General features: G+C 46.7%; 5 protein-coding genes across 5 annotated transcripts; 3 read left to right on the top strand and 2 right to left on the bottom strand.

The window, feature by feature from the left end:
• Positions 1-151: 151 nt before the first annotated feature.
• DFJ58DRAFT_731078 (uncharacterized protein) lies at positions 152-5,514 on the top strand (the record flags this gene model as incomplete). Its single annotated transcript, XM_041385987.1, has 13 exons — positions 152-334; positions 390-590; positions 645-761; positions 827-937; positions 988-1,310; positions 1,362-1,413; positions 1,479-1,543; positions 1,594-1,834; positions 1,903-2,133; positions 2,246-2,921; positions 4,141-5,202; positions 5,257-5,417; positions 5,476-5,514. 13 exons carry the CDS (start codon positions 152-154, stop codon positions 5,512-5,514), a joined length of 3,462 nt encoding a protein of 1,153 aa, XP_041240839.1.
• A 1,016-nt stretch (positions 5,515-6,530) lies between these two features.
• DFJ58DRAFT_731077 (uncharacterized protein) lies at positions 6,531-8,793 on the top strand (the record flags this gene model as incomplete). Its single annotated transcript, XM_041385986.1, has 8 exons — positions 6,531-6,726; positions 6,766-6,881; positions 6,928-7,519; positions 7,580-7,719; positions 7,770-8,121; positions 8,177-8,226; positions 8,289-8,627; positions 8,680-8,793. 8 exons carry the CDS (start codon positions 6,531-6,533, stop codon positions 8,791-8,793), a joined length of 1,899 nt encoding a protein of 632 aa, XP_041240838.1.
• A 5,120-nt stretch (positions 8,794-13,913) lies between these two features.
• DFJ58DRAFT_731076 (uncharacterized protein) lies at positions 13,914-15,795 on the bottom strand (the record flags this gene model as incomplete). Its single annotated transcript, XM_041385985.1, has 8 exons — positions 13,914-14,074; positions 14,127-14,454; positions 14,507-14,675; positions 14,725-14,977; positions 15,035-15,191; positions 15,414-15,531; positions 15,608-15,722; positions 15,771-15,795. 8 exons carry the CDS (start codon positions 15,793-15,795, stop codon positions 13,914-13,916), a joined length of 1,326 nt encoding a protein of 441 aa, XP_041240837.1.
• A 3,626-nt stretch (positions 15,796-19,421) lies between these two features.
• On the top strand, positions 19,422-20,093 carry DFJ58DRAFT_664638 (uncharacterized protein; the record flags this gene model as incomplete). The annotated part of the gene is made up of 1 exon (XM_041382445.1): positions 19,422-20,093. A coding segment is annotated over one exon (672 nt), but the record flags the coding sequence as incomplete, so codon positions are not given.
• Positions 20,094-22,823: 2,730 nt separating this feature from the next.
• On the bottom strand, positions 22,824-23,695 carry DFJ58DRAFT_515180 (uncharacterized protein). The gene is made up of 3 exons (XM_041380775.1): positions 23,671-23,695; positions 22,946-23,619; positions 22,824-22,882 (listed from the first exon to the last, which is right to left on the bottom strand). Exon 2 carries the CDS (start codon positions 23,444-23,446, stop codon positions 22,964-22,966), a length of 483 nt encoding a protein of 160 aa, XP_041240835.1. The 5' UTR covers positions 23,447-23,619; positions 23,671-23,695; the 3' UTR covers positions 22,824-22,882; positions 22,946-22,963.
• Between the last annotated feature and the right edge of the window lie 2,413 nt (positions 23,696-26,108).

Raw genomic sequence — 26,108 nt, 5'->3', positions numbered from 1 at the left:
GGCAGAAGTTGGTATCGGAAAATGCCGTGAAGGTATACTAGTATGCATATCCCTCAAACGACTGACTCATACAGAGTCGTACTATAGCATGTCTCATCATTGTCCCTCATGCGGAAAAATGTTTCAAGACCATACCTCTGTCGCTCAGCACATGAGCCAGCCTCGGTCTGGATGCAACACCTGGTTGGAAGACCTGATCAACTCCACCACATTATCCAATGAAGATCATCCCATGGACTCAGCAGATGGCTCGGACGTTGAACCCTTTCAAGGACTCAGTAACGATTTCTATGACTTTGGTGATTTTGGCGCTGAAGGAGAGGATGTGTTGAGAGTACATGGAGGTGGAAGTGAGCATGAGCACAGTAGTGAATTGACTGAAGTGACAGACTTCTTTCCCAATCCCCCTCTGGCCTATCAGGACGGCTATATATTCTTGGGCCTGTTTGACTCCGACGAAAATAGCATACATCGAAAAACAAACCTTTACTATCCTTTTAGCAGTCGGAGAGATTGGCAGCTTGCAGCATGGCTGCTACTGTTCAGGCCTGAGTGTGGGGAAGATTGATTCTTTTTTATCGCTCGAAATGGTCAGTGTCAGGACTTTGAATTCGCTGTCATCCCTTGAATATATGACTTTTCAGATCAAGGATTTACCCTTATCATTCCATTCAGCCAAGGAATTACGGGGTCGAGCAGAGATGCTGCCCAGCGGTCCACAGTTGGCTGTCTCGAGTAATTCCAACGTCTCACCCTACAAAGTCACCTGTGGTTCTATACTGGCGTGACCCTATCAAGTGCATAGCCGCGATCTTCAACCATCCAGTTATTCCACAACTATATCAACCTCACACCTTGCAGGGTGTACACCACCAAGGAGAAGAAGTGTCGCGTATTTACCGAATGGATGACAGGAAATGACGCATGGGACATGCAGGTGTGTCACAACTCAAATTTCAAAGTTCTGCAGCTGATGTATCCTTGAAGTCAGCAATCCCTAGTGGTGTGACTCTCCTTTGCACCATTCTTTCTTCCGACAAGACGAATATCACTTCATTAACAGGGGATCGTGTGGCTCATCCGCTCCTGATTAGCCTCACAAATATTCATATGAAAATACGACTGAAATCATCATCCAATGCTTTTGTTCTCACAGCCCTACTACCCGTCCCAAAGTTCATCCATAAGAAGAAGAGAATGAGGGGCGTGTTGGAGGATCGCCTCATGCACCAATGCCTTGACATCGTTCTTGAACCTTTAAAGCAAGCTGCTCAATTGGGCATCATGTTATCGGATCCCATTCGGACATAGTCATTACTGCTTCACCCCTCTCACAAGCTATATTGCTGACACCCCGGAAGCAATGATGCTGGTGTCTGTTGGTGGAACAACATCGCCTGTGACTATGGCGATGTACAAGCAATTTGGAGATCCCTTCCTGGCACAAACCCTGGACAAAATAAACTACTCTTGCACAGCTTGCTGTTGCAAAGTCACGCGCCAATCCCAATGATGTTGAGGTGTTCTTCCATGAAGCACAGAAGTTCCGACTGAATGGTGTCGAGAAACCGTTCTGGTGGGACTGGTTACTAGCGGAACCCTCCCATTTTTCACGCCGGAATCACTCCACCTTATTCACAAGCAATTCTATGACCATGACACGAAATGGCTCATTTGCACTGTTGGAGAGTCTGAGATAGACTTCCGTTTTTCTGTCTTACAGCCAATGACTGGCTATCGGCACTTTCGCGGAGGCATCTCAAAGCTGAAACAAGTCACTGGGCGCTGTCAACGGGACATTGAACGATATATCATTGCCGTCAGTGCAGATGGAGTACCTACTGATGTTCTCGCTGCTGTGCAGTGCACTCATGCAATTCCGATATCTTGTGCAGTTGCCAGCGCGTTGATGAGGAGGATCTGAAGCATATCTCAAGCACATTAGCTGAGTTCCACGCCAAAAAGGATGCAATCATTGCTGCTGGGGCTCGCTGGGGGAGTGTCAATAGAGTTATCAACAACTGGTATATACCCAAGCTGGAACTGATGCAAAGCATCATTGCCAGCATTCACAACTCTGGCGTCATAGGACAATGGTCTGCTGACATTACTGAACATGCTCATATCACTGAGGTAAAAGATCCCGCAAGATCAAGCAATAACAACAACTACGGCCCTCAGATTTGCCGATATCTTGATCATGCCGAAAAGTGTTGTCGATTTGAGCTCGCTACTGGCATTTTAGATTGTGAGGAGAGTGCTAGGGAAGCTTGAAGATTCAGATCCTGATGATGAAGATATCAATGTCAACGATGCTGAAGATATTCTCATCAGCGCAACACAATCATGCCCAATCACGAACTATTTTGAAATTTCTAAGCTGCTCCAGCGCCGAGAATTGGGTTCAGTGCCTTTACCACTTCGCTCATTCGTCATCAAGCGCACTGCCCTTCATCTTGCGTATGATCCCTCCATTCAGAACATTACTGTTGATGAAGCTGCCATTAAATTTGCCCTACCGGATTTACGACCAGCCATTGCTGATTTCCTCCAATGGGAGGCAACTTATGGACATGCACATGTTCATGCGATAGGTGGTCCTAGAAGGGCTGGGCCTACCGCTATCCTTCCATTTGACAAAATTCAAGTCTGGTTCAAAATTCATGTGCAAGAGATGGAGCTATATGATGCTCACGCTGTTAGATCAGCTCAGACGCTGAATTGTGCACCACCCAGCAACCCCTGGACCCTAGGCCGCTATGATACAAGCATCGTCGAGACTGATGCAAGCCACACATGGCCTAACAGTGGTCTTTCTGGTGCAATCTCTGTTTTGATTTGTGATAAATGCCTTACCTCAAACCTCCCGTTTTCCACAGATCACACAGTCGCCCAGATTAGACTTATCATGCGACCTATTGGTAAGAGCAGCACACGATGGTCATGGAAAGACCAATTTCTCACCTATGTCCAATGTTTTCGACATCTCGAACGATTGAGATCCAACTATGCAGCTGCATCTGCTCAAGTGAGCCAAGCATTCAAATGGAAACTGAATGGGAGATGTCATACCTGTCTCTCATATGAGGGCCCCCATCAACCTAATCCCGCGCTTTGGCACTATTGCAGATGTCCATTTAACAGCATACAACAGCATGGAGCATGCCAGCGGAGTTTTGGTTGAATGAGATTTGGGACAAAACCAAGTACTTTGCAGCTATCAAAATAATATTTGGCACAAAGATAAGGCCATTTTTGTATGGTCAAAGGGTAGTTATATGTATTAGTAGTATCGTTCCCATGAGTTGTTCCTGTGTACCAACATAGAACTCTATGACAACATGCCAAATGGCAGACATTTCTATTCAGTTGGCCTTGGGATGAAGCTAGCATCTTTCGTGCCAGCTCCCGCAGTACACGATGCAATGACCATGGATAAACTCACCGATTCGGAGCTTAGCTGCTTGATACTGGAAGAAAGTCACCTTGACCACAAAGATGAACTCAGGACATCTATTGTCGCTGATATTCAGGTCCTACACGAATCACATTCCAAAGGCAGAAGAACTCACTGTTCCCTAAAAAATACTCATTGATTCTAGGACCAACGCCTTTCTGGACATTGAAAATGAGAAAACCACAGTACCTGCTCCATGATGGCCAAACTCGTCGATGGAATTGGGCCCTTCCAACATCATACAAATCTGCTAGTTATGCTGGTAGTGGAGTGGGAGGAAGGAAAGGTGGCACGAACAGGGAGCCGGGAGATTGGGTGTTGGTCGCCGATAACAGGACAGAGGCTGATCTGGCAGAGCCTCAGGCTCAGCCTGAGTCCACCACTGATCAGACAAATTCAGACTCGCCGGTAAAGGACTGACCCTATGTTGTCCATGACTGATGTTAGTGGGGATTCTGGGGGCTCTGGGGACTCTGGGGACCCTTGGGAGACATCTCCTGATGGACACGGTGGGGAGGCACTGGCATCAGCAGTCCTCGGACTCAGAGATTAGTAGAGAAAAAGAACCCAACCCATTGACAACCGAGGCCATCTTCGGGTCCTTTTTCAACACCGTTACCTCTGCCCTTCTAAGGAACCTAATCTCGCTCACAAACATAACTTATCGCATAAATGGAGTGCAGCAAACTCCTCACGCCCACTTCGTGGTGAAGAAATCGTGCGAAAACCAGACCTTACCTTACTCGATGATTTGGAGGCTAGGTGGGACACCATCAAAGCAGTGTGCGAGCTGACTGCGAGTCCATACCTACCCTCCCAGACCCTCTCAAAAACTCTCGACAGCAAAGCCTACCTTCTTTTGAAGCATCAACCCTGGAGACGCTTCGCTTTATTTATCTCTCTCTGCAATGGGTACCGCGATCTTCGCGTCCACTTGTATGACTACTCCGGCAGTGTCGTGAGTCCGTGCACTAATATCGCCAAGGAGCCTGATAAGTATTTGCACATTTTTTCATGCATTGTCTTCGGGAATCTTGAATGCATCATATTCGACCCTACCATTAGCATATTAAAACACACCCTTCACCGCACACTCGAACTCTCTGGCTCCCGCCCTACCAAGAACCTACCTTCCAAGAGATGGGATCTCATCGAGAGTGCACAGATAGAGGAGGTTGTTGAGAGTTCCCAACTCAAGGAGAACGAGCTCTCCCTCCCTCCTGCTGTCGCAGAGGACATGGTGCCCACCCCCACAGCTGGTGACCCTCCGATGTGCCCCCCTGTAATAGAAGTCCCCGAAGATCCTCTCAACCCTGAGCCAGTTCTAGAGCCGATCGGCAAAATACATGTCGATAAGAACACATACGACATCTTTGAAATCATCTTCTCTACCCAAGGCCTCGTTGGTCGCAGCAGTGTGTGCTACTTGGCCAGGAAGGACAACGAGGAGTATATCATAAAAGACCATTGGGTTCTCGGGGGCAAAAAAGCAGTGCTGAATGAGATCAATATGATGAAGAAGATGGAGGGCGTCCGTGGAGTTCCTCAACTTATTGAGTATTGGCTCATCGAAGTTGCACCCAGCGAGGTCGAGGACACGCGAGCGTATTGTTACAAATTTCCATATAGCATACAGCACACCTTCCATACTCATGTTCGGCTGGTCTTGAAGCCCCATGCGCAACCATTGCATAAATTCCGCTCGAAGGTCGAGTTCTTAAGCGCAATATGGGATATCGTGAATAGTGAGTAATATATTTCAAATGAATATCCTACTAGTACTTATCGTTATCCTTCAGTCCAGAGGCAAGTGGTGGAAAAGTGCAAGGTTCTCCACCGTGATGCTAGTCTGAACAATGCGATGATTGAGGATGATGGTGATGGCTCCCACGGAATGCTGGTAGACTGGGAGTTCGCGGTTGATATTGTAGAAGGCGAGCAATATGTTGTCGGTGGTACTGTGAGTATTATTTCACTTTTGGGACAAGTAAGTATTGATAACATGTTGATCACCCCAGGGCACATTACCAGTTCATGTCGTGGTCGCTCCTTTTTAACCTTTACCTTCACACACCGGATACATTGGATGAGCGCAGTGGCAAGCAGTGCGTCGGGTTCGAGACCATATCCAGTCGCCCTGATCAAGCACTGACTACAAGGATGATCTCGAATCGATGTTTTACGTATTTGTCTGGACCTGTATCGAGTACAGGGGCCCTCTTGGCATGAAGCATGTTCTCCCTAAGCGCACGAAAGAGAATTTGAATTGGATCACACGTGAATGGTCTGGGACATATGAGCAGTGCAGTGCCGGCAAAACACGGTTCTTTCACCATTCTGATCACTACACTGCACAACTTACCAAACAATTTGATCCTTACTTCCGGGATCTCCTTCCGCTCGCATTGGAATGGTACAACCTAATCAAAGATCCGGCATCAGTGTGTTTCGACAACGTAATTGCAATGCTGGACAAACACCTTGCCAACCTTCCGCGGAATGAGCCTGTCCCCTGGGCTTTTAGTCTCGACATGGATGCTCCAGGGGCTCTCAGCATCAGCGAGCTCTCTTAGTACTGACGAAAGACACGCCATCTGTAGATGAGACGTCAAAGAAACAAGTTATTGAACACCAATGGATGACAGACCTTATACTACCCAAGCCAAAGAGAAACAAGATTGGATAGAGTAGTAATAGCAGCATGTAGTATTACAATGCATTATACTCATACCAGATATGATACCAATTCTAAGAGTTCGAGTCACATGATTGCCCCAGATGTGGCCAAATATAATTTAAATCCCTACTCCGAGTTGAACTTTGTACGTCCTTGATCGAGTCATCATCCTTATCACCTCGGTGAAGATCCAACTTACGAGTTTTTCTGCCTGTAGGCAGCGCCAGTTGACTCATTTTTCTGAATATCTACCTGCCGGCAGTGAGAGATACTCACTTGGAATTATGCGACAACACTTAAAAGACGGTGTGTATTTATCAATGGTTTTCTTGCTACTCACCACTAGTGCTACTCAGACTGCATTCCTTCTGTCCCGGGCCTTAACCTGGACCAGTCATGTCAAATTCTAGGTCTCGCTCCAGCCCCAAGAAAAAGAGATCAAAGTGTAAAGCTGTAGACTCTGACGGGCAAGCGAATTCAACCAAGAAGTTGCGGGCTGGGGCCGAGATACCCCTGCAATTACAGCAGCCAGAGTTTGTGGACAACACCCTGGCCACTCGATGTACTGGGCGTGCAGGCGCCGGAACAGGAGGTAGGGCCATCCAACTAGAGAAGATTGGTGCTCTTTGAGATGCCTCTCACACGTGCACCACCCAACGCAAGGGCACTACTTCCCTCGACTCAAACACTCCTGCGAACCCTCTTGCTCCAGAACAGCCTCGTAAGGGCCACGGGAGTCGCTCAAAGGTAAACATGCTTACAGCCATAGATAATCATACTGAATGTTATCCAGAAACCCCCTCCACCTCCTCCATACAGCCCCTCAGAGACAGTGGATCCTCCGAGTTCTAGAAAGCAGGGGAAGAAGGATAAGAAGGATAAGGCAATGAAGAAGGGTGTTGTTCCTGCCTCTACTAGTAGCTGTGAGGTACCAAATCTCCAACCCAGCTTTTTGCACCGCAAACCTGGGTTGCGGTTTGGATTCAAGCAGTCCCTCATCCCCCCTGGCACAGACATTCATTTGCAGGCTAACAATACACTCGTAGCTGCCACACAGAAGCCTTCAGACCCCACAGAACGTCCTCCAGCCCCCATATATCCAATGCCAAAAGCACCTACCACATCCACGTCAGTTATGTGTCAAGCTGACACCTACTTTTACAAGAATTTGGACCCTGCCCTGCGGTCAACTGCTGATGTATGTTTGGAATCGCAAGACACTGCTTCTGAAAGTTCAGACTCTGAGACTACTGACAATGGTGATAAAAGTGATGACGACAACAAGGATAGCAGTAGTGGCGATGACGACAACGATGGTCAGGACGCTCATGGAGACCAAGAAGTGGGATGGGGTGTAGCGTATGGGCGCCATAGTGCTCATCCCGGTAAGCCAATAGTTATTCTTGGTGATTATACTGGATGTAAGACAGGTTTTTCAAAATAAGCTCAACCATCACAACCTCTTGTCACTACCGCCCTTCCCACTGACTTTGAATTTCAACACTCGCGTGATGAAGATGATAATGCAGCAATGAAGTCTTTAGTAGACGATGTCATATCCAGCACTGACGATGCTTCGACTCCGGTACATCTTATATATTTTTCTGCTATCTGCTAACCTTCTCTTTGTTGAAGGTCGTACCTGCTGATGTCCTACACCTTCACCACAAGCGAAACGGACGTCCCTGCCCTCCCAACCCTGTAATCCTTGATCTCTTATGTCAGGCTGAGACAAAAGATCTCAAGTCGAAATCAAAGGCCAAATCGAAATCAAAGGCCAAATCGAAATCAAAGGCATCACATGAAGGGCCGAAGGCTACGCAGTTGGGATGGTATGGTCCCCGTTGGAAGAGTTTTCTCGAGTATGCGAAGGGAGAGTGCCATGTCCAACATGCGATAGAGAACCCATTCCCAAAATTTGTCGATGATTTGCCAGGTTCTGTTAATGAGGCCCTCATGTCTTCGCTTGTAGAGTGGCTTGAAGGGGGTAAGCAAGTTGAAGAGGGTACACATTCTTTCCACCTCGAGACATTTTACTCAAGGGAGTCTACTAGGTGTGTGGCCTGATCGGAAACATGATATGGCAAAGCTGGTATGTACATCTGGTGGTCTACTGTCGCGCATCTGATTTCTACTAATGCACTGTTATTTTAGCTTTATGAAGATTTATCAACGTGGCGCTCAGATCTCAAGAAGATTGTAACTAGCATCGCGCCATCCTTATACAACCTCATCACGCCATCTGACATTCCTCCCCAAGAATGTGCAGCCTGGGTTGAAGAGGCCGTAATGATGTTGCTAGAGGACTCCGCCTTTCTGCGCTTTGGTGTGGATGAACTCGGCAAAACTCAAAATGCAGCTCGCCCAGGCACTGCGCAAGGCTGTCATTGCTTTCTTCTACACTGGCTCTTATCGTGTCGCTCGCAGGAGACCTGTCATATTTCAGAAGCAGTTACCTTTGGAATGCCTTGCTTTAGTTTGTACGGTGGTAAAGTTTTTCGTGTTGGTATACTACTTTACAATCTACTGACACCATTTTCCCTAGGTTAATTGTGTCCTTGATGGCTTAAAGAGGAATGGTAACGGCAAATCAATTCCAAAGTTTACTTCCAAGGAGTATGGCGCTTTGTATGAGTCAATGTTCAAACTACTGAGATGACTCATGGATGATTCTTATCATGGCCCAAAGCTGGTGCAACAGCTTCGTTCATGGGCCGAAGCTGGATGGCAAGCTGCGCGTTTTTTATGAAGTTTTGAATACTAATCGAAATTCACACAGGGTTAGGCATATGCACGGGTATGGGTGGGGGTCGGGATTCAAAAACCTGCGGGCTAACCCATACCCCTGGCATACCCGTGCCTTCCTAATGTGGTAATTGTTTGGCGTTCAGTTGTTCAAAGTACCACTAACACTTCCTCTTTATACTCGTACTATTAGATCTTATTGTTGCTGACTCTAGGTAATGCTGCTCTCAAAACTTAAAGGTATGTTTTTAAAATCTATGTATGTATGTACAGTACATTACTTACAAGTATTTACAACCCTTTTTTCAATATCAGGCACTGTCTGCACACAGCGCCGCTATCCAACCTCAACCTCATTCTCCATCCTCTGCACTCATCCACACCCTGCTGCTATGCCCCTCCATCTTCTTCAACACAACACCTGTGAGTGTGTCGGTCCTCCTTTGAGCTCGAGCCACGCTGATCGAAGTCCGCTGTTTGCAGGAGGTGAATGTGTTGATCCTCCTTCGAGCTCGAGCCATGCCGATTGAAGTCTGCCGTTCGCGGGAAGTGATGCGTTGATCCTCCTTCGAGCTCGAGCCATGCTGATCGAAGTCATTTCCTGCTGTTCGTAGCAGTGGGTGTGTCAATCCTCCTTCGAGCTTGAGCCATGTTGATCGAAGTCATTTCCCGCTGTTTGCAGGAGGTGAGTGTGTCGATTCTCCTTCACGCTCGAGCCATGCTGATTGAAGTCGTTTCCTGCTGTTCGCAGGAGGTGAGTGTGTCAATCCTCCTTCGAGCTCGAGTCATGCTGATCGAAAGTCGTTGTCTGCTGTTTGCAGCGTGTCGATCCTCCGTCGAGCTTGAGCCATGCTGATCGAAGTCAGTTGCCCGCCGTCTGCAGCGTGTCGGCGAGTTTGTCCTTTTTCACGATCGTTTTTTCATATTTTTATAATTGCTAACTTAATATTTATATGTATTACCCGTGGGTAAACCCTGTACGGGTGCAGGGTAAGGGTATGAGCCCGTCATACCCACCAAAAACCTGCACCCATCAGAGTGGGTACGGGTTTTCGCCGGGTACGGGTGCGGGTAAGGCCTCTGATACCCGGGGGTATACCCGTGCAGTTCCCTACACAGGGTGGAGTCTTACAAGGTCGAACGGCAACTTGGATGACGGATCAAGGCATTGTCATCTGCAACTCGTGCTTGATTGAGGTCTCAGAGTGCTTTGTCCTATTGCCCCATTTATCTCGAGTGTCTTTTTCCTATTAGTATAGTACCATGTATCCGCTAGTGCGTTATCTGATTGAATACCATGCATTTTGTGATCATTTGTGCTTATTTGTGCATGGGTGGACTGTTGAGCAGTGAGCATAATGTTATTTGATTGTACGAGAGCCGGTTTCTGGGTGTCTGTAGAGTGTGTGCACAGAATCTCACAGAAAGAATTGGTACTGTGGTGAGCTAGCTAATAGAGACCAAGCTGTCAGGCTGGCACACTGTACAGCTCTGTACAGTGCTGTACAGAGCAAAGTGATTTACTAGTATCTCGCACAACATTTCACTGGCACAGTGACCAGGTCTATTCTAATGACAGGCATGCTAATTTGGTAGTTCTCGTTCTTTGTGCATTGTAGTACATACTATCCTGGTCCCCATCCCCATCCCTTTCCATAGTATTCCTACCTTGCACCCTCATGATGCATCACCTACTAATAATATCTTGCAGTCACACACGATTTCACTCATTACTTCATAGACACTCGCTGAATACATAAATCGATGCAACACTAGCCCTGCACTGCATTAAGAGAAACATTGATATTACAGAACCTAAGTATGATTCATTTCGAAACCTACCAAGTTAACCGTCCATAGTGTTCTCAAACTCAAATTTTCCAGCATTGGCAACCACGGAAGCTACGAAAATGTGTAGTGGGAACACTTGATGAAAACGCGCATGACTTGTCTGTGTTGTGCTTGTATATATCATCTCTGAGAGTGATGTAGTGACTTAGCCTAGTAGCTGTACAAACATTCAACTGATACAAAGACAATGCGCAGTGGGAAACGCGCATCGCACAAATTTTGACAAAAACGCGCAAATAATAAATGCGCAGGTGTTACACCATAGGAACCAGCCCCATTCAAGAAGGACTTTAATGGAGGGTTGCACAACTTGCAGCGGATGGGCTATGGCTTTGTTGTTGTTGTCTTTTCGTCTCATTTGGCTTGGGTTTCAAGATTTCACATTCGGCAAGGACACGGGCAAGGGAGCCCACTAGTCAGATCCTTATGCACTATTGGTGTCATGATTTCCAAAGTACCAATTGAACGTGTCTTCGAGCTACTAAGTACAGCAAGTGACATTCCAGACCACGGGGCTCCACCCCGACTTGGAGAAAGCATTTGTCTAAATGAGGTGCTGCCATTCACAGGACGAACTTCCATTCCAAAGACTTATGGGCAAGTTACCCAAATCGAGGGATAAGCTCTGTGGTGTGTCCACTGAGCTCCAAGCACAGTACCAGCTCAGAAAATTGTGCTGAGATTTAGTCGGAGTCTACTTAGTCTTGCACCATATGACTCATGACATCATAACTATGGTGCAAGAAAGTCACTCAATCTCATTGGTGACTCGTGTCTCCTTACGAGACTTGCCCTCAGGTGCAGTTGCTCATACTTTTTCATCCCATCTGCTCATCACCTCACTCAAAATCTCGACCTACCCAACACGTCGCCTCCTAGTGTCTATATTAATTCCTCCCCTGCAATCCCGACAAGCCCTAATACCTGCAGTTCGGCATGTTCCAGTATATACCAACACCAACATTGTTTACTCCCTGATCTAAAGTACTCCAATACTCGGGACCTGCTCCATAAGCACAACCGTCTGCACCCGCACATTTCTCACAATTTGCCCTCGTCATCACAATTCGAATGTGGTCGATGGTACTGCAGCACTGGGTCCGCTTGGGGTAAATGAAGTAGCCTCATCAATGAGCCAAAGTCCTGCTAGAGGTACTCAGTGCGTAACCCTAGAGCAGCTAGGATGAACAGGGATGCTGAATGGGTCTACAGGCGCCACTTGAGTGGTCGAGTACTTCTCCAGGGTCCTGGAAACAGCCATCTTTCAGTGATGGCATCAGAAACGAACAGACTTTAACCAGCCGCTATGATCTTGACAGCACAACTGAAATCGAGTGCGCGTCGGGGAGAAGAGTCCATCTATTCCCAGCCTCCTTTCATACTAACCCCAAAACATTCACCCTATCTCACCAGCAGTCCCCGAAACATACATGAACCTTCCCCGCACAAGCACCGACTCTGATGCCCCACTGTCATCTCTTGATTCTTTATCAAGCAGCCAGTTCCACTCCTCAAGTGGGTCTATCCAAATCCTATTGAATGCTGTTTGAGAAACAATCAAAGTCAAAAGTCAAGGCCTAGGTGTGTTTTCATTACGACCATCATGTGCATATACTTACAATTCTACAATGTAAAGGCTCAGGCCCATCTGCAAAGGAGCAACAGTCACCAACGTTGATCTGTGCGGTAATAGATATCCTTCCATGTCATATCTAACATTTCCCAATCGAACAAAAATGACTGCTAACTCCACCAATGTTTTACTAGTGGCTCTACAAATCACTGATAACTCGCGTGTCAGTGCCAACGGCCATACAATGTGAAAGCAGAAACGCAACTCACTGTGCAGAAAGGAAATTTCTGTCATGTAGGTGAGTCATATTATCAAATCGAGGAAAACGACTGATACTCATGCAGAGCCCCCAAGTGCAGTCCTTGCAATTTATGTCAATCCAGCGAAAGAAGGGACATTTCTGGGCGCTAGCGTCGATGGGCATGGCAGAGATTAATGATGCAGCGACGGCGAAGATGATTGCAAAGGAGACACGCATCATGTGTGAGGATGTGATATGGGATCAAATAAGTCTGAATGGTTGGTAGGAAGACAGCGACACCTTGCTTTCATATGCTGGATAACGCTCTTTATGGTGTTAGGAAAAACTTATACCTTTGCTACTCTCGAATGTCTGAGCTTCGAAGGTCTCCTGGATTTTATTGCGTAGTTGTGTCGCATTCGGCCATATAATCTCTACAATGCTAGCAGATTACGAAGTATCATGATTGAAACCAGGACATCTTGATCCCAGGAAATTCACCCCTCCGACCCAGTCCGAACATCTGAACCCCATCTGCGCTAGCATAGTCATCTTTCCCATGCACCACATATGTGTGATATCAAAATTAATTATGGAATAAAATCATGTATCTTTGGGCGTGCTTATGCAGAATGGCTTGATGCATGCAAAGTCACCCGATTCTCGAGAGCCTGTGGGGTCATTTTTATTCCAGGCTGTGCATACCACACGCTCACCATTACCGACCCAGCTACTTTATATCGATGACCCAGAGCTGGCATAGCGCTATCACGAAACGCACGAATTCTATCATGCCCTCTCTGGACTTAAAGTCTCAGCACTTCAAGAACTTACACTGAGTCAAAGCTTGTCAGTTTACAATGTTAGGCTTCCCCACAACTGCATTATCCCTGGGAGCACCAAGTCACATCAGCGGGCCCGACTGTGATCAAGATATGACTCGTACATAAATAAGTACCACGACAAAACCTGGAATAAATAAAAACAAATTCTCCCGCTCCCTGCACACTACCCCCCAAATCACAAATCAATCATAGCATCTCCTGCGCTACACACTGCTGCTAGTTGACATGTGGACGTGCTCCTGAAAAGCAATTGTATGGAAGCCCGGACACTCGTGCTCAATTACTAAGCCAGAATTACCATATACAGGCCATGCTTCTGCAGGACCACGAATACCATGGATGTGAATAAGAAATAATATTATGTGCCACATGCGTTGAACAAATGTATAACAGAGATTCGCTGTCCGTACTACTACACTAAGCCTACTAGGTAGAGCACGAGTGTCCAGGCTATAGATTGACCGCTGTGAGGTCAATGAATTACTACTGCAAGAAATCAAATCGAAAATATCAATGGATGCAAGTCACCATTCGTCCATCGCATCTGCATCACCATCTGAGTCCTCGGAAAACTCCCATATGACCAAACCATCATGGTCCAGTCCAACGTCTTCATCAATGCTACTCGTAGTTTCAGGCTCATCATCACACACAAGTCTCTCTAGTTGATGCAGATGCTTGTCACCTGCATAGATATCAGCATCTGTGTTCAACATAGCCACGAGTGGATAATGTACCAAGGCCAAGTCCACCACCCACCCCACCCATATAGTATGCACCATTATCTTCCTCATGATAAGGCAAGTCCTGGTGGTTCTCTAAAAGTGGGAGATCTTCTTCAACATCTTCAATAGTGGACGGTATCTCCTCATCGACCTGCAGCATGTCAAGTAAATGTAGGTACACATCCCAAGCAGACTGCCTTGTGACCGATGGGCGCCCCAGTTCCTCATAGCAGCGCTGTATAAGCTTCTCAAATGATTGTGGCACGAGGTCGAAGACAACATGAGAACGATCAATATATAGATTGCATACGTGATATAATGCCTCATGTTCAACTGTGATCTGTGAAAAAATGGTAAGAACAAACAGATCGAGCACACATGGTTTTGCTTACTTTGAAGTCCAGGGCACCAAAGTTGTTGGCTGACTGGTAGATGAGGTTCGGTACACCGTGGGGGAGAATCTTGTTTCGGTCTCGCCTCTTTTGGCTGTTATTCACTCGGTCCTGGTATGTGTCCAGCTCCCGCTGCAACCATGGTATAAAAACACATCGAAACACCATCCTAAAGGTATTATCAGACTCGGGGTGAGATGAATGAATCAGACACATACATTTGGAGAGTATTATTGCTATTGTACCAACCTGACGTTACTCCATGGTCCAAAAGCGACTCGAATCCTGGCATGAACCGGCGTCGCATTTGCGACCACGTTATCTCAGGCATTACATTCTTCTTATTTCGCATCCAGTGATGCTGCAAAGTACCCTGTAGCACCGGATCATGCCATTGGCGGAGCATAGTATGTGCATTGGCAATCCCAAAATTTTCCGACCCAGGGTCGCTCTGAGTCACCATGGGCATATCTGGTTAGAAAGATTACAATGTTAGTGAAGAACTAAACCAGAAAGAAAAATACTTACAGCCAAGCATATCAAGTGTGTCGAGGTAGTAGCTGAGGATCAGCTGCGGGTTCTGGTTCGAATGCCAAACCCTCATCCACATGATCCTACCTGAGAACAGGCTTGATGCCAGTATGGAGGCCGAGACCATACCTAAGCCACTTATCGTGTTGATCAACTGCGAATACATCATTAACTCCTGCTGCCCAAAATCGCCTCCTTCAAAGGTGATTGGCCTTGCGCTGGAGGACAAGGTCTGGCTCATATATAGCAAAGTAAGAAGTCACCACACTCCTGCAATACAAAAAGATACAACAGTTAACGATCAAGATATGATATTTATGAAAATACTACAATACCTGGCTACGCTCATGTTTTGTTCATGAAACAACAAGCTTACCATTTCACGTGTTCCAGCTTGGGGATAAGTCATGTGCAGATCAGTCATAGTCTCACGTATGGTCTCGACGGTATGATGTTGCTGGCGCATTCTTCGAAGGCCCATGTCCTCACTGAATCTTGAGAAATTTTGTGAGTCTAAGCACAGTGTCAGAACATGAATGCATTGAAGGGATAGCAAATGAGAGAACTAACCGAAGACCATAATGTGATGTATCGAAGTGTTGTTGCAGTTCCGCAATGATTTGCTTATCTGTCTGACATGCCTTCCAAAGACAAAGGATGTGTGGTCGAATTACATCCAAAGGTGCTAATCTGATGTGAGTTAGCAGCATTGGTCTAGAACAACAGGACGTACGTGTAAGTTTCCATTGGTTGGGCATAGCGACAGGGGGGACACTAGAGCAACGAGGGATGCTAGGGAAGAGGGCACACAAGGGATGCTAGAACAACGAGAGGTGTCAGTACCTCTAAGCTAAGTTATGTACCTCCAACTCCGAGTCGGATAGAGTCGGATACATAACCCGAGACAAGTTATCCCCATCAAGTCTTTCACTGCCGCCCGCCGCCCTAATTCCATAGATTCATAGTGTTGTCTAACTTGAACATAGCATTGTCCAACTTGAACATAGTGTTGTCTAACTTGAACGTATTGACCACTTCAGAGTAATTCCTTCTCCCAACAAAGCTTCTTCCTGCCGCTCCTCCTGCCAAGCTCACACACTATCTTCGCTACTTGATTCCCCACTCTAGTAATTCCTTACTGTGCTAAGTTTGGTGAAGCTCAGTTTGGTGAAGCTCATCTTGTGCATCTTGCAAAACTTGCACCGCTCCTCCCACCAAGCTTCCATCTTGTGAGACTCTGGCTGCTCTTGTGAAACTCTTGCTGCTCTTCATGAGCTATCAATCATTTTCCCTTTCGTGTTGTTTTGTGAGTCCTCATTTTTGGAGCTTGGCCTTCTCCTCACAAGCCCCTGTGCGCAACAGGCACTCTTCAGGGAACAGTCTCCCATCATGTGTGCCCTGCGCTCTCAATGTGACTTCACCGGCGGTCAACGTTCCCGGTCTTTCAAAAGATTAGTATGTTCTCTCAACATACTTGGCCATTGAATTTTATTGACTCATTATATTTTGTGTCATATTTAAGCCATGCAGGGTCTCTGCGCTACTGCTACTATTCACAGTCCCTCTCATTCCCATGGCCAACCCTAACAACATCATCTGTCACTTTACTGAAGACACTTTTGCTGCTGAAGATCGGATCTGTGAGCGACCCTCTTGTCGTGCCCAGATCAACAAAGGCCAACCTTGTTACTACGTGCAAACAATTGAACCTGGCAAAGCAGGGCGTCATGTATGCGCAGCCTGCTATGCATGGTACCAGACAAAGTCTGTGACATCAATGAAGAGACCCACAGGTGAGTCAATAATGTAGATTTTAAATGACACAATCTAACTACTAGCAGCATCATATCCGTCATCTAGTGCACCGTCTACTGTAGCCTGTGATCGCCGGCCTGATCCTCAGATGATCCGGCAGTCAGTGAATGCTGCCCAAAGGAAGTGTAAGTTGCATTAATCTTCATTATGACAGGACTTGCGCTGACATTACCACCACAGCAAGCATTAATCCCCCTCCTGTCATTGCAGTTCCTGACTGGATTAATGCCGCTATGGGTCCACCGCTGGTCCCTCGCCGCCGTGCGGTCACTGGCCCTGATGTGGTTATCCCTACATCTTGGCAGGGGTCAGCAGCACCACCGATACCATCAAGGCTCACTGGTGCTGTCAGTTATTCATCGCACCATAAATTGTACCCAGGAGAATATCTCAGATGGGCCAAAGCTTCATATTCTCCTCCTGGTGCTACGCTGGCAGCTGAGACTATTTTGCTCGAGATTTCAGCTGTTCATGAAGCAGGGGGCCGCAAGAAATCAAGAGGTGTATATCAATTGGAGTACGGTCTTTCCTTAGTATGCTCTCTTAAATGTGTGCTAACATATTTTTAGAATATCTGTGAAGGCAAAAAGGACATTGATGCCCGCATCAACGCTCCACATCTTATCAACCTTGCTTTGGAGACGGTGCTCCCTAAGCTACGTGCTTTTGGTGGCATATTTTCATGGCGTGATGATGAGTTCATTGTACGAGACTCAGGATGGGTGGACCTATCAACGCACCAGCCATTAATTCCATACTTCTACTCACAGTGTCTGCAGCCAGGCCGCAAAGGTCCCAAAAATTCCATCAAGGGCCCTACATTCAAGACGAAGCAATTTTCCCTCATGGTAGTCATTCCAGAGTGTCAGTGGACAGAGTTCAAAGATTGGCAAGAAGATAATGAGACGGTACGCCTATGTATTGTATGCTCATTGTCTATGCTAACTTACACTCGATACTACAGGCTATTGAGCGTTCAAGTCGGTCCTCTAATGCCGATGGTGGTACTGACAATGTCAATACCAAGGGCAGTCGTGCACCAGTCAAGGATACCTCATACTCGTACTCAGCAGATGATGCACTGTCCACAGTCCGACTGCCTTTATTTCACTCAGCACTTGACACAGTGGCCAGCGCTGCACTCCCCTCATTCGACTCAGCACAGGTCATGTCTGCTAGCAGCACAGCTCCGTCATCAAACCCAGTCCAGTTGCATGAGACAAAGTCCCACTCGCCGGTCCCCACTACCAGTATCTCCATCAAACGGACGCATGAACGTGCAAGCAGTTCTAGCACAATTTCACCCCCTCACAAAGTATGGGTACCTCCTGCATTGTGCCTTGATCGCGATCACCTCAGAGAGGCCCTTAAGATTGGGGGAGGTGCCAACTTGAATGTCAAACAAAGTATGTTGCAGTCCATTGAGTTTATTCAACGCACTGACTATCTAGCATCAGTCTCCAAGTTTCAGAATGAAAATATCCATTTTCACTCGATCCCTACCCGACCTCTCAATGAGCTCCTGAAGTGCACCCGCTGTCATGCATGGTGTGGAGTTCATACCATGACATATACGAATAGCAGTATAAAAGGAGATGAGTAGAGGAGTGTACAAAGGATATACTTCTCACTTATGTAAGCTTTGTTTCTATTTATTTAGTTGTATTTGTAGTTTCCATTAGTTCCTGTCTCTTTCCATTATTTGTTTATGTTTATTCAGCCACTTGATTACATCAGTGAGCCATTCAGATATGTTTGTAAGCATGTCATGTGACTGGTAATATTCTGATTTGTAAGGACTTTCCATGACTCATCATGTTTTGTCATGATTCGTCATGCTTTGTAATATTTTACTCATGTACTTTAGTAAGCAGCTGATTCAGCACACCAAAAGGCTTGGTTTGTAAGCATAATCTTACCAATCCAGTGATGACTCATTGCTTAGTAAGGATGGTTTCTAAAATGTATATAAGGACTCCATTCTCACATAATATATAAGTTTTTCCCCTTCCATTCTTTTCCCAAACTGTGTGGGAACGTAGGAATTTGAAGTCGGGAGTTTTCCCACTTTCTGTCTCAACACTATGAGATCACAAAGAAAGTGAAGGCCTACGAGTTGCCTTTGAAAACAATCATATTCACTAGTCTAGATTGATTGTATACTATCTTACAGGGATCGCCTATACAATAATCTATCGTTTTATCCATCATCTTACGTATTCGAGTCACATTCAGTTCAGAGAGGTTCATATTACCTACTAGGTTTAAGTACACCTGACAAAATATATTATACTCCTTTACTATCAAGAAGTGATCTAGCAAAGAAGTAATTTATTACCCTTTGGCCACCCACAAACACCACGTTATCAACCGAGAAGTAGAAAATACATTGACCGTGAACTTGAGGAGCTGGCACCTTAGTCTTAAAGAGTACAATTGTGATAGTCATTGTATTCTGATCAACATATAAGACCCTCAAGTAAGAAGACACCGCTACCACTCATTCTCGGTAGATAATGCCGATTCGTCAGTCGGCTATGTGACGATTGACCCATCCATTGAAGGCTGTATTGGAATAGGTGGATTCAAAACAGCACACCAAGGATGGTTGACACTAACGGTGCCTCCTAGGTCAGGTCTGGGGTTGTGGGCGAGTCAAAAGGTTGTTGTGAAATGTCCGTTCGAAAGAGTGTACCCCCAAGGCATGCCTACATCTAGCACCGATTACAAAATTGGACGCTATGCACCACTCGCCAAGCTGGCCAAGCTGTTCAGAGAAGCAAACGTCCTGTACTGGGCGAAAGCTCTGTTAGGTCTTGTCTATGATTTCATTGACTGTGCCATTGCAGACACATCTGATCCTCCACCATTCAATATTCCATGCGTGCGGTTTGTTGAAGCCGGCCTTGCGCTATCCTACTCTCAAGGTACCGGCAAGTCTACATTAAAGACTGCGACGATACCACGTGGAGCTTTCCTCCTCGAGGAGATTATTGACGGCGAAGATTTCACCAAGTTTATTCATAATATGGATCCTGACCCACTGCTTGACCCGGACCAGGATGGGTATGACTTTGTGCAGTTTTTGGCATTCACGCAACATGTCCAGTACATGAAGACAGGGTGGACTGGTCTTTATATCCGACTATCAAGGTATGTGCTCCGAGTCTATGACCCAGTATTCTATATTCTCAGTGTCGTTGATATGGAATTGAACAGGCAGTACAAAGCTACTGACTGACCCACAAATCATGACGCACTCATCTGTTAGCCAGGGCAATGATATATTTGGGGAGGGCAACATTGAGAAGGCAGTGAGTGAATTCGAGAGACGCCATGTTTGCAACGAGTTCTGCAAATGGCCAGGATTTGGACTGGAGGTGCTCGGGGTAGAAGTAGCTTAGATTGCACTATGTTTTGTTTTGGCTTATGTTTTTTTGGTTGTGTTTACGATGTATAAGGACTTTTTCGTCTTGGGACGACGTTTCTCTGAACTGTTTGAAATTGCGTTCGCCACTTGACGAGATTTCGAACTCTCTTCGTCGACATAGACAAATAGGTATGCACTGGTCAACATGAACAAATACGGAAGTGTGGTGCTCGAGGTCCGATTACCATAAGTAGCCATTCTAGCTTAGTAATTGAGCACGAGTGTCCGGGCTTCCATACAATTGAAGTCATAGCGGTTGCCGTATCAGAGTTGGCCACGAGCTCGGCGTGATATTCTCGAACACCGAGGATCAGCCGTGGTCCCAGCATAAACAATCCCACAAACTGGAATATCTGAGCGAGACCATTATAAAGCAGAGCGCCCACGGAATATGTGTCCTATAGGAATGATGAATGATGGTCGCATGCATGTAGAGGTCGGTGACAGCTTGACATACCGCTAACAGCGGTGAAGACATGAAACCGATCTGGAAGCAAGAGATAGCGAAAAAAACTAGCACGTGCAAAAATTCAGCGGAACAAGAGAACCACATTCACATTATGGGCTCACCTCGCAAAGTAACTCACATGAGTTTTCATTAGTACCATGAAACAGTCACCGATAATACCTCTTGTTGAGTGCTGTCGCAGTTCACGGAAGTGCTGTACAGAAATCCAGACCGCGAGACACAGTGCAAGGACCTCCCATACAGTGCCAAGTATCCAAGTCATGGAAATAAGAAATACGGAATCTCCCTCGTAGTCAAACATGCACTGATAGGTGCCGGAGAGAACGTATTCCTCTGGTATTTTTCAATCAGCCTGATGCACTTGAACATTTCATACATAATTAAAACTTACCCGCTGGACTCTGCATCGTTATTATTACAGTCATCACTGCATTGGCAATTCTGATGGCCAGAAAGATGACGACGAGAAATATCAGCACCTTTCTGGATCGCTGATGCATAGCATGTAACCGAGCGATCATGATGACTTGCATGGTCTTTCAGTCAAGTAAATGTCGCGGGGGTGCATAGCTCATCGCCCAGTATTACATTTAAAACGTCAGTCATCCACTCAAGTCCGTCGTTTATGATAAGGCCTGACACATGCAGCAACGTTAGTTATCAGCTTCGGAAGATCACAGGGTCTAAACAAACTCACAACTGTGGGAGTCGTTATGTTGAATCGACGAGTTATTCAAGAATATTACTCACCCCTGCATGGTGGTTCAGTGTTTCGACAGGAATGGAAGGCATCGATGTGGAATACTCACTGCATCTGTCATCGAAATAGTTGGAACATCAACTATATGCCGCCCGTCACAAGCAAGAAGGAAAAGTCTATGCGAGGAGACATACTCAAAATGTTCATCCTGATTGTGAGAGATGGATGATGAGAGCAACATCAGTGGCTTAAACTTCCAAACGTACAAAGCATATCCTATTCCAACATAGCGCACCTAGGATATTTTCAAGTTAGCAAAACCTGGACTTGCTAAGCGTAGATATTGAAACACAAGGCACATACACTGATATAGAGAAAGGTCATCAGGGACCAGCGTTGCCTCTGCCGCGAACAAGTTGTATTTTCACTTCGTTCTTTCGATGTGGGAGTCCGCTCACCCAGATCAGTTCAACCTATGACACAATTCTAAGCAAGTCGGCTCCTCCAGTAATCGAGATTGACGTACCTCTTGTCCGAACGTAAGCGCTGAGAATACCATAAGGATATCAGTGGTTATTTTATCCTTTATCTTGCTCACCCCAATCATATATTAGTCCAACACAGATAGCAACTGCGAGATTGAAATCAAACTGAATCAAATCATCGCCGTCATCATGCGGTTGACTCTACACGAACCTATGAAATAGCTGAAAATAACATTCGCATTGATGAGTGGCCACCAACTGGGATCGTTCGAGACTAGGGTCATACTATTAGAGGATGGAGCGAGTGAGCGGGGGGATTTGGTGGACGTATAACGATCGCATTCGTGCTTGATATACCACAATCCAGCGCTTACAATACCAAACTGAGATTTGAAGCTTTTGAAGGATGACATCTGATTGGCAGAAGTACAAAGTGTTTCAGCCTAACTTCAAGTAGAAAATAAATGTGGCATCCGGCCGGGATATCGCATCAAGGAACCGTCCAAAATTTAGGTTGATTGTGAGACCTTCATGTCGCAATATGACTTTATATTGCTTTTAGCGACGAAAATCTCCGAGTGCATCTGTAGCTCAACATGACACCCAGCGACATGCACAGGGTTAGCACTGCGCCGCTATGCGTTTCGGTACTAGTGACCTAAAAGAGAAACAAGCGAGTACGGAGTGTATCAAGGGTAGTTATGGACATGCCAGTGAGTGGGCGGGCCCGAACAGGTCTAAAAACGAGTACACTGATTCAGTGTGCAAGCATAGCGCATCGGACGAAGCTCTTAGCTGGTTGGTTGGTTGATAGCAAAGATAGTTGATGTTGGATAAAGAAGTTGTTTGATGCAGTGCGGGCTTAACCCGGGTTATAACTGGAACCGTTTAACGGGCGGTTTGAGACATATTGTATTTGACCATTTTGGGACAGCCAATTGAGTGACTGTCATCCGTCTATTCCATGAGCAACTGACGCAGGTAGCAAAACACAAAAAAAAATACGCACTGTCACAACTAAATAAAATCACTGTGAAGGTGAACGATTGCTGAACTTAACCCAGGCCATAGTACCTGTGAATTTGTGTAGCAAATCATCCATATCCGATACTGATTCTTCATCGTTTGTCCGCTCGCCTGCTCCTTCCATCGATCGCGGGTGAACAAGTCGAATACGGCGGACGCGAGTCCGGCGATTGTAGGCAGCTGTATCGAGCGCCTCAAAATATTCTACAAGAAGTTCCCAATCTATGTCTAATTCGGAAGTTCGGAATTCCGGAGGTTGATAATCGAAAGCATTTTCCAGAAAGAACAACTTCTTCTCGCCACATGCAATGGCGTCTAAAGTCGCCCACTCATCGAAGGGGCGCGATCCGCATGGTAGAAGGACTCTCTGCTTGTAACGCAAGAAAACCCATGCAAAAACCCACATAAAAGACTCCAGATCATGGCGATACAGGTGTTTGACTTCGCCTTGTTGAGCCTTTGCACTGAGAACATCCAGCGCCATGAACGGTACCGTGCCCGTACGCTCGTTGCCCCGAGGACCCACTACATTCGCCAACGAGGATAGATCGTAGTCGTACAGCACACCAATCAGTTTGCCGTTTTTTCTGTATCACATCAAGTTTCCAGGGGTGATATCTTGATGATAGACACCTTCCTTCCACAGATTAAGGTGACCTGCACGCTATGTCAACGAAGAGCCACATAAATTCAATAAAATATATACACAGGATACACTGACGCCAGGCGTCGAAAAGCTCTCTGCCGTGAAGCTTTGTGATGGGCTGGAGCTTGCGAAATGCGAGAATGTAGAGCACGTGACTGCCCGTGGTGGGTCCTGGGACACCGAACGCTTCTCGGATAGCGGACGTGGGGTTCGTAAACGTGTGGTGCCAGGGAACTCGGGAATATAGTCTTTGACTGTATCGTGTAGCTTAGCGATCTCCTTGACTTTTTCAGGATCTCCGGCTCGCTAGTGCGATCAGCCTCCCCCCAAAAGATCTTGGCCATCACCCAATCCTGGACGATGCCTGAAGAATATGTCTCCAGCGGAGGCCTGTCCATTGCAGACTGGCACAATTTTCATGGGGCACTTTTGCACGAGCTCAGGCTGTTTAGTCTCTGGAGCGCAAGAAGCGCGCTGCAGGAGGGCTTCCAGCATGGCATTCGCCATGCACTGCTTAATCTGCTTGATGTCCCGCTGAATCCATAGGCCGACTTCTTTAGCCCTTGATGGAATGTCAGGTGCTACTCAATAAAAACAGGAAAGGTACGCACTGGACACCGACCACGCCGATGTTCTCGTTGACGACGGGAGCCCCACGGCTCTTTAGGGTGTATTCTATTGTGCTAGCATGATGAGCTGGTGCATTGGCGCGTGTCGGAGTAGGCGATGCGCCAGTCTCGCTGGCAGGGAGCATAACGCGAGGCGTTCAACGAGTACGCTGACCGAGCGTTGTGAGCAGAACTGGTGAGGTGGAGAAAACTCAAAGGACAAGAATGACAACTGCTTCCTGCTTACCTTGTATCTGGTCGACCAATGTGGCACAAATGTGGACCGTCATCGATCAATCTGATGTGGAATGACGTGGCGGTTGGAGACCTACAGTTTGACTCCGACGACGCGTTCCCGTTTTTTTTAAAAATCCAATTTATTGTCTGCTGAGGACAACGCCCGATGTAGACAGTACATGCTATGTGCTACTATGTTCTCGTGTGATAACTAACATTGGTGTAATTATAGACCATTGGCTCGCGCCCCGTACAAGGGTTTTGGGCGTTGGAGCATCGGAAGCCAACCTAAGGCTAACGGGGATGGGGGCGTGTGCGCGAGTACACGAGGTTTTCATTTTCTTGGGGTCTAAGAGGTATGCGTACGTGGTGTGGATCTGACTGCGCGGGGAACGAGTTGGCTCAGTTCCTTTTAGTTGTCGGTAGCGAAATTGCCGAACGTGCGTTCTAGTCGTCTGGTTGCAGCGATGTACTTGAATAGGTCTGATATATATTCGTCTTTGCTTAGCAGGCGTCGAATGTGGAAGGCTCGGTTGGGGATCGAACTTTGCAGGGCATCCCGCTGTGTGCGGTATGCAGGACAGGCCATCAAGAAGTGGTGTACCGTTTCTTCGCTTTCTTCGCAGGCTGGGCAAAGTGGCGATTCTGAGCTCCTGATGCAGGCGTTCCCGTCAACACGCGTACGTGCACGCGGCCCTGACGAGTCCTAGACCCTTGGCGACCTTAACTGACAAAAGATGCGAGATTGCGCTGAGGAAGCCTTGAATGTCCAGTCCAGGAATTCCAGCCGCATGTGGCTGACAAAGTGCAGTGTTCCTTGAAGCTGAAATCGAGCGGACGCGATGATCTCCTCAAAATTCAGCAGCCTGGCGTCCAGCACGAGCATGAACCGTGGTGTCGTGATTAATGCCCTATAACAAGCTTTCAACTTACAATTCCACAATGAGACAGTGCTTCCCCCTCTTCTCTGGTACGCAACGTCGCTAGACATAAGCAAGTCTAGATCTCTGCTGAATGGAGAAAATCTATCGTGAAGGTTGCAGATGAAGAAATACTTGGGTGGGAACTAGTGCCGGAGGAGGTGTTCATATGGAGTCTATATCAGGAAACCATGAAGACTGGTACAAAGACACCACGGCTTTGAGACAACTGATGATGACTGGCTTTGGACTGGCTTGATTTCGCTGGAGCACACAGCCCTTTCTCAGTTATTTTGGCGATTCTGATTTCTAAGGAAGCACAGCCGGGGGTCAGGGTATCCAGCTCCGCAAGAATTCATACTTATTGCGGTGATTCGTTCGCCCCAAATTTAAACGGAAATCTAGAGCAGACGGATATAGGATCTACTGATTGGTAGAAAATTGGAACCGGGGTGGTGATGTGCACGAGTCTGTTTCATGATGGAGGACATCAATCTGTTGGGTGCAAGCTAGTTGCCAGATGGGCAGCAAACAGAAGGACTGTATATAGTATGCGAACAGGTGGTTGAAAGTACGCCCCTTAATAGCCCGGCAAATACCTATCTGAGTTTGAAACCATATATGGCTCTGACCAGCGGTCCAGCATTGCCACACCGCCCATCCAAGCCAATCCATGTTTCCAACAAGGCCGCCGAGTCGGGCCCGAGCGACAAGACAAGTTACGCGCGTGATTCG

The sequence above is a fragment of the Suillus subalutaceus genome (genome assembly GCF_016647625.1).
Source record: "Suillus subalutaceus strain FC151 chromosome Unknown DFJ58scaffold_99, whole genome shotgun sequence".
Taxonomy (NCBI): Eukaryota; Fungi; Basidiomycota; class Agaricomycetes; order Boletales; family Suillaceae; genus Suillus; species Suillus subalutaceus.
The sequence above is the reverse complement of the archived record's forward strand: the minus strand, read 5'-3'. Positions and strand labels throughout refer to the sequence as shown.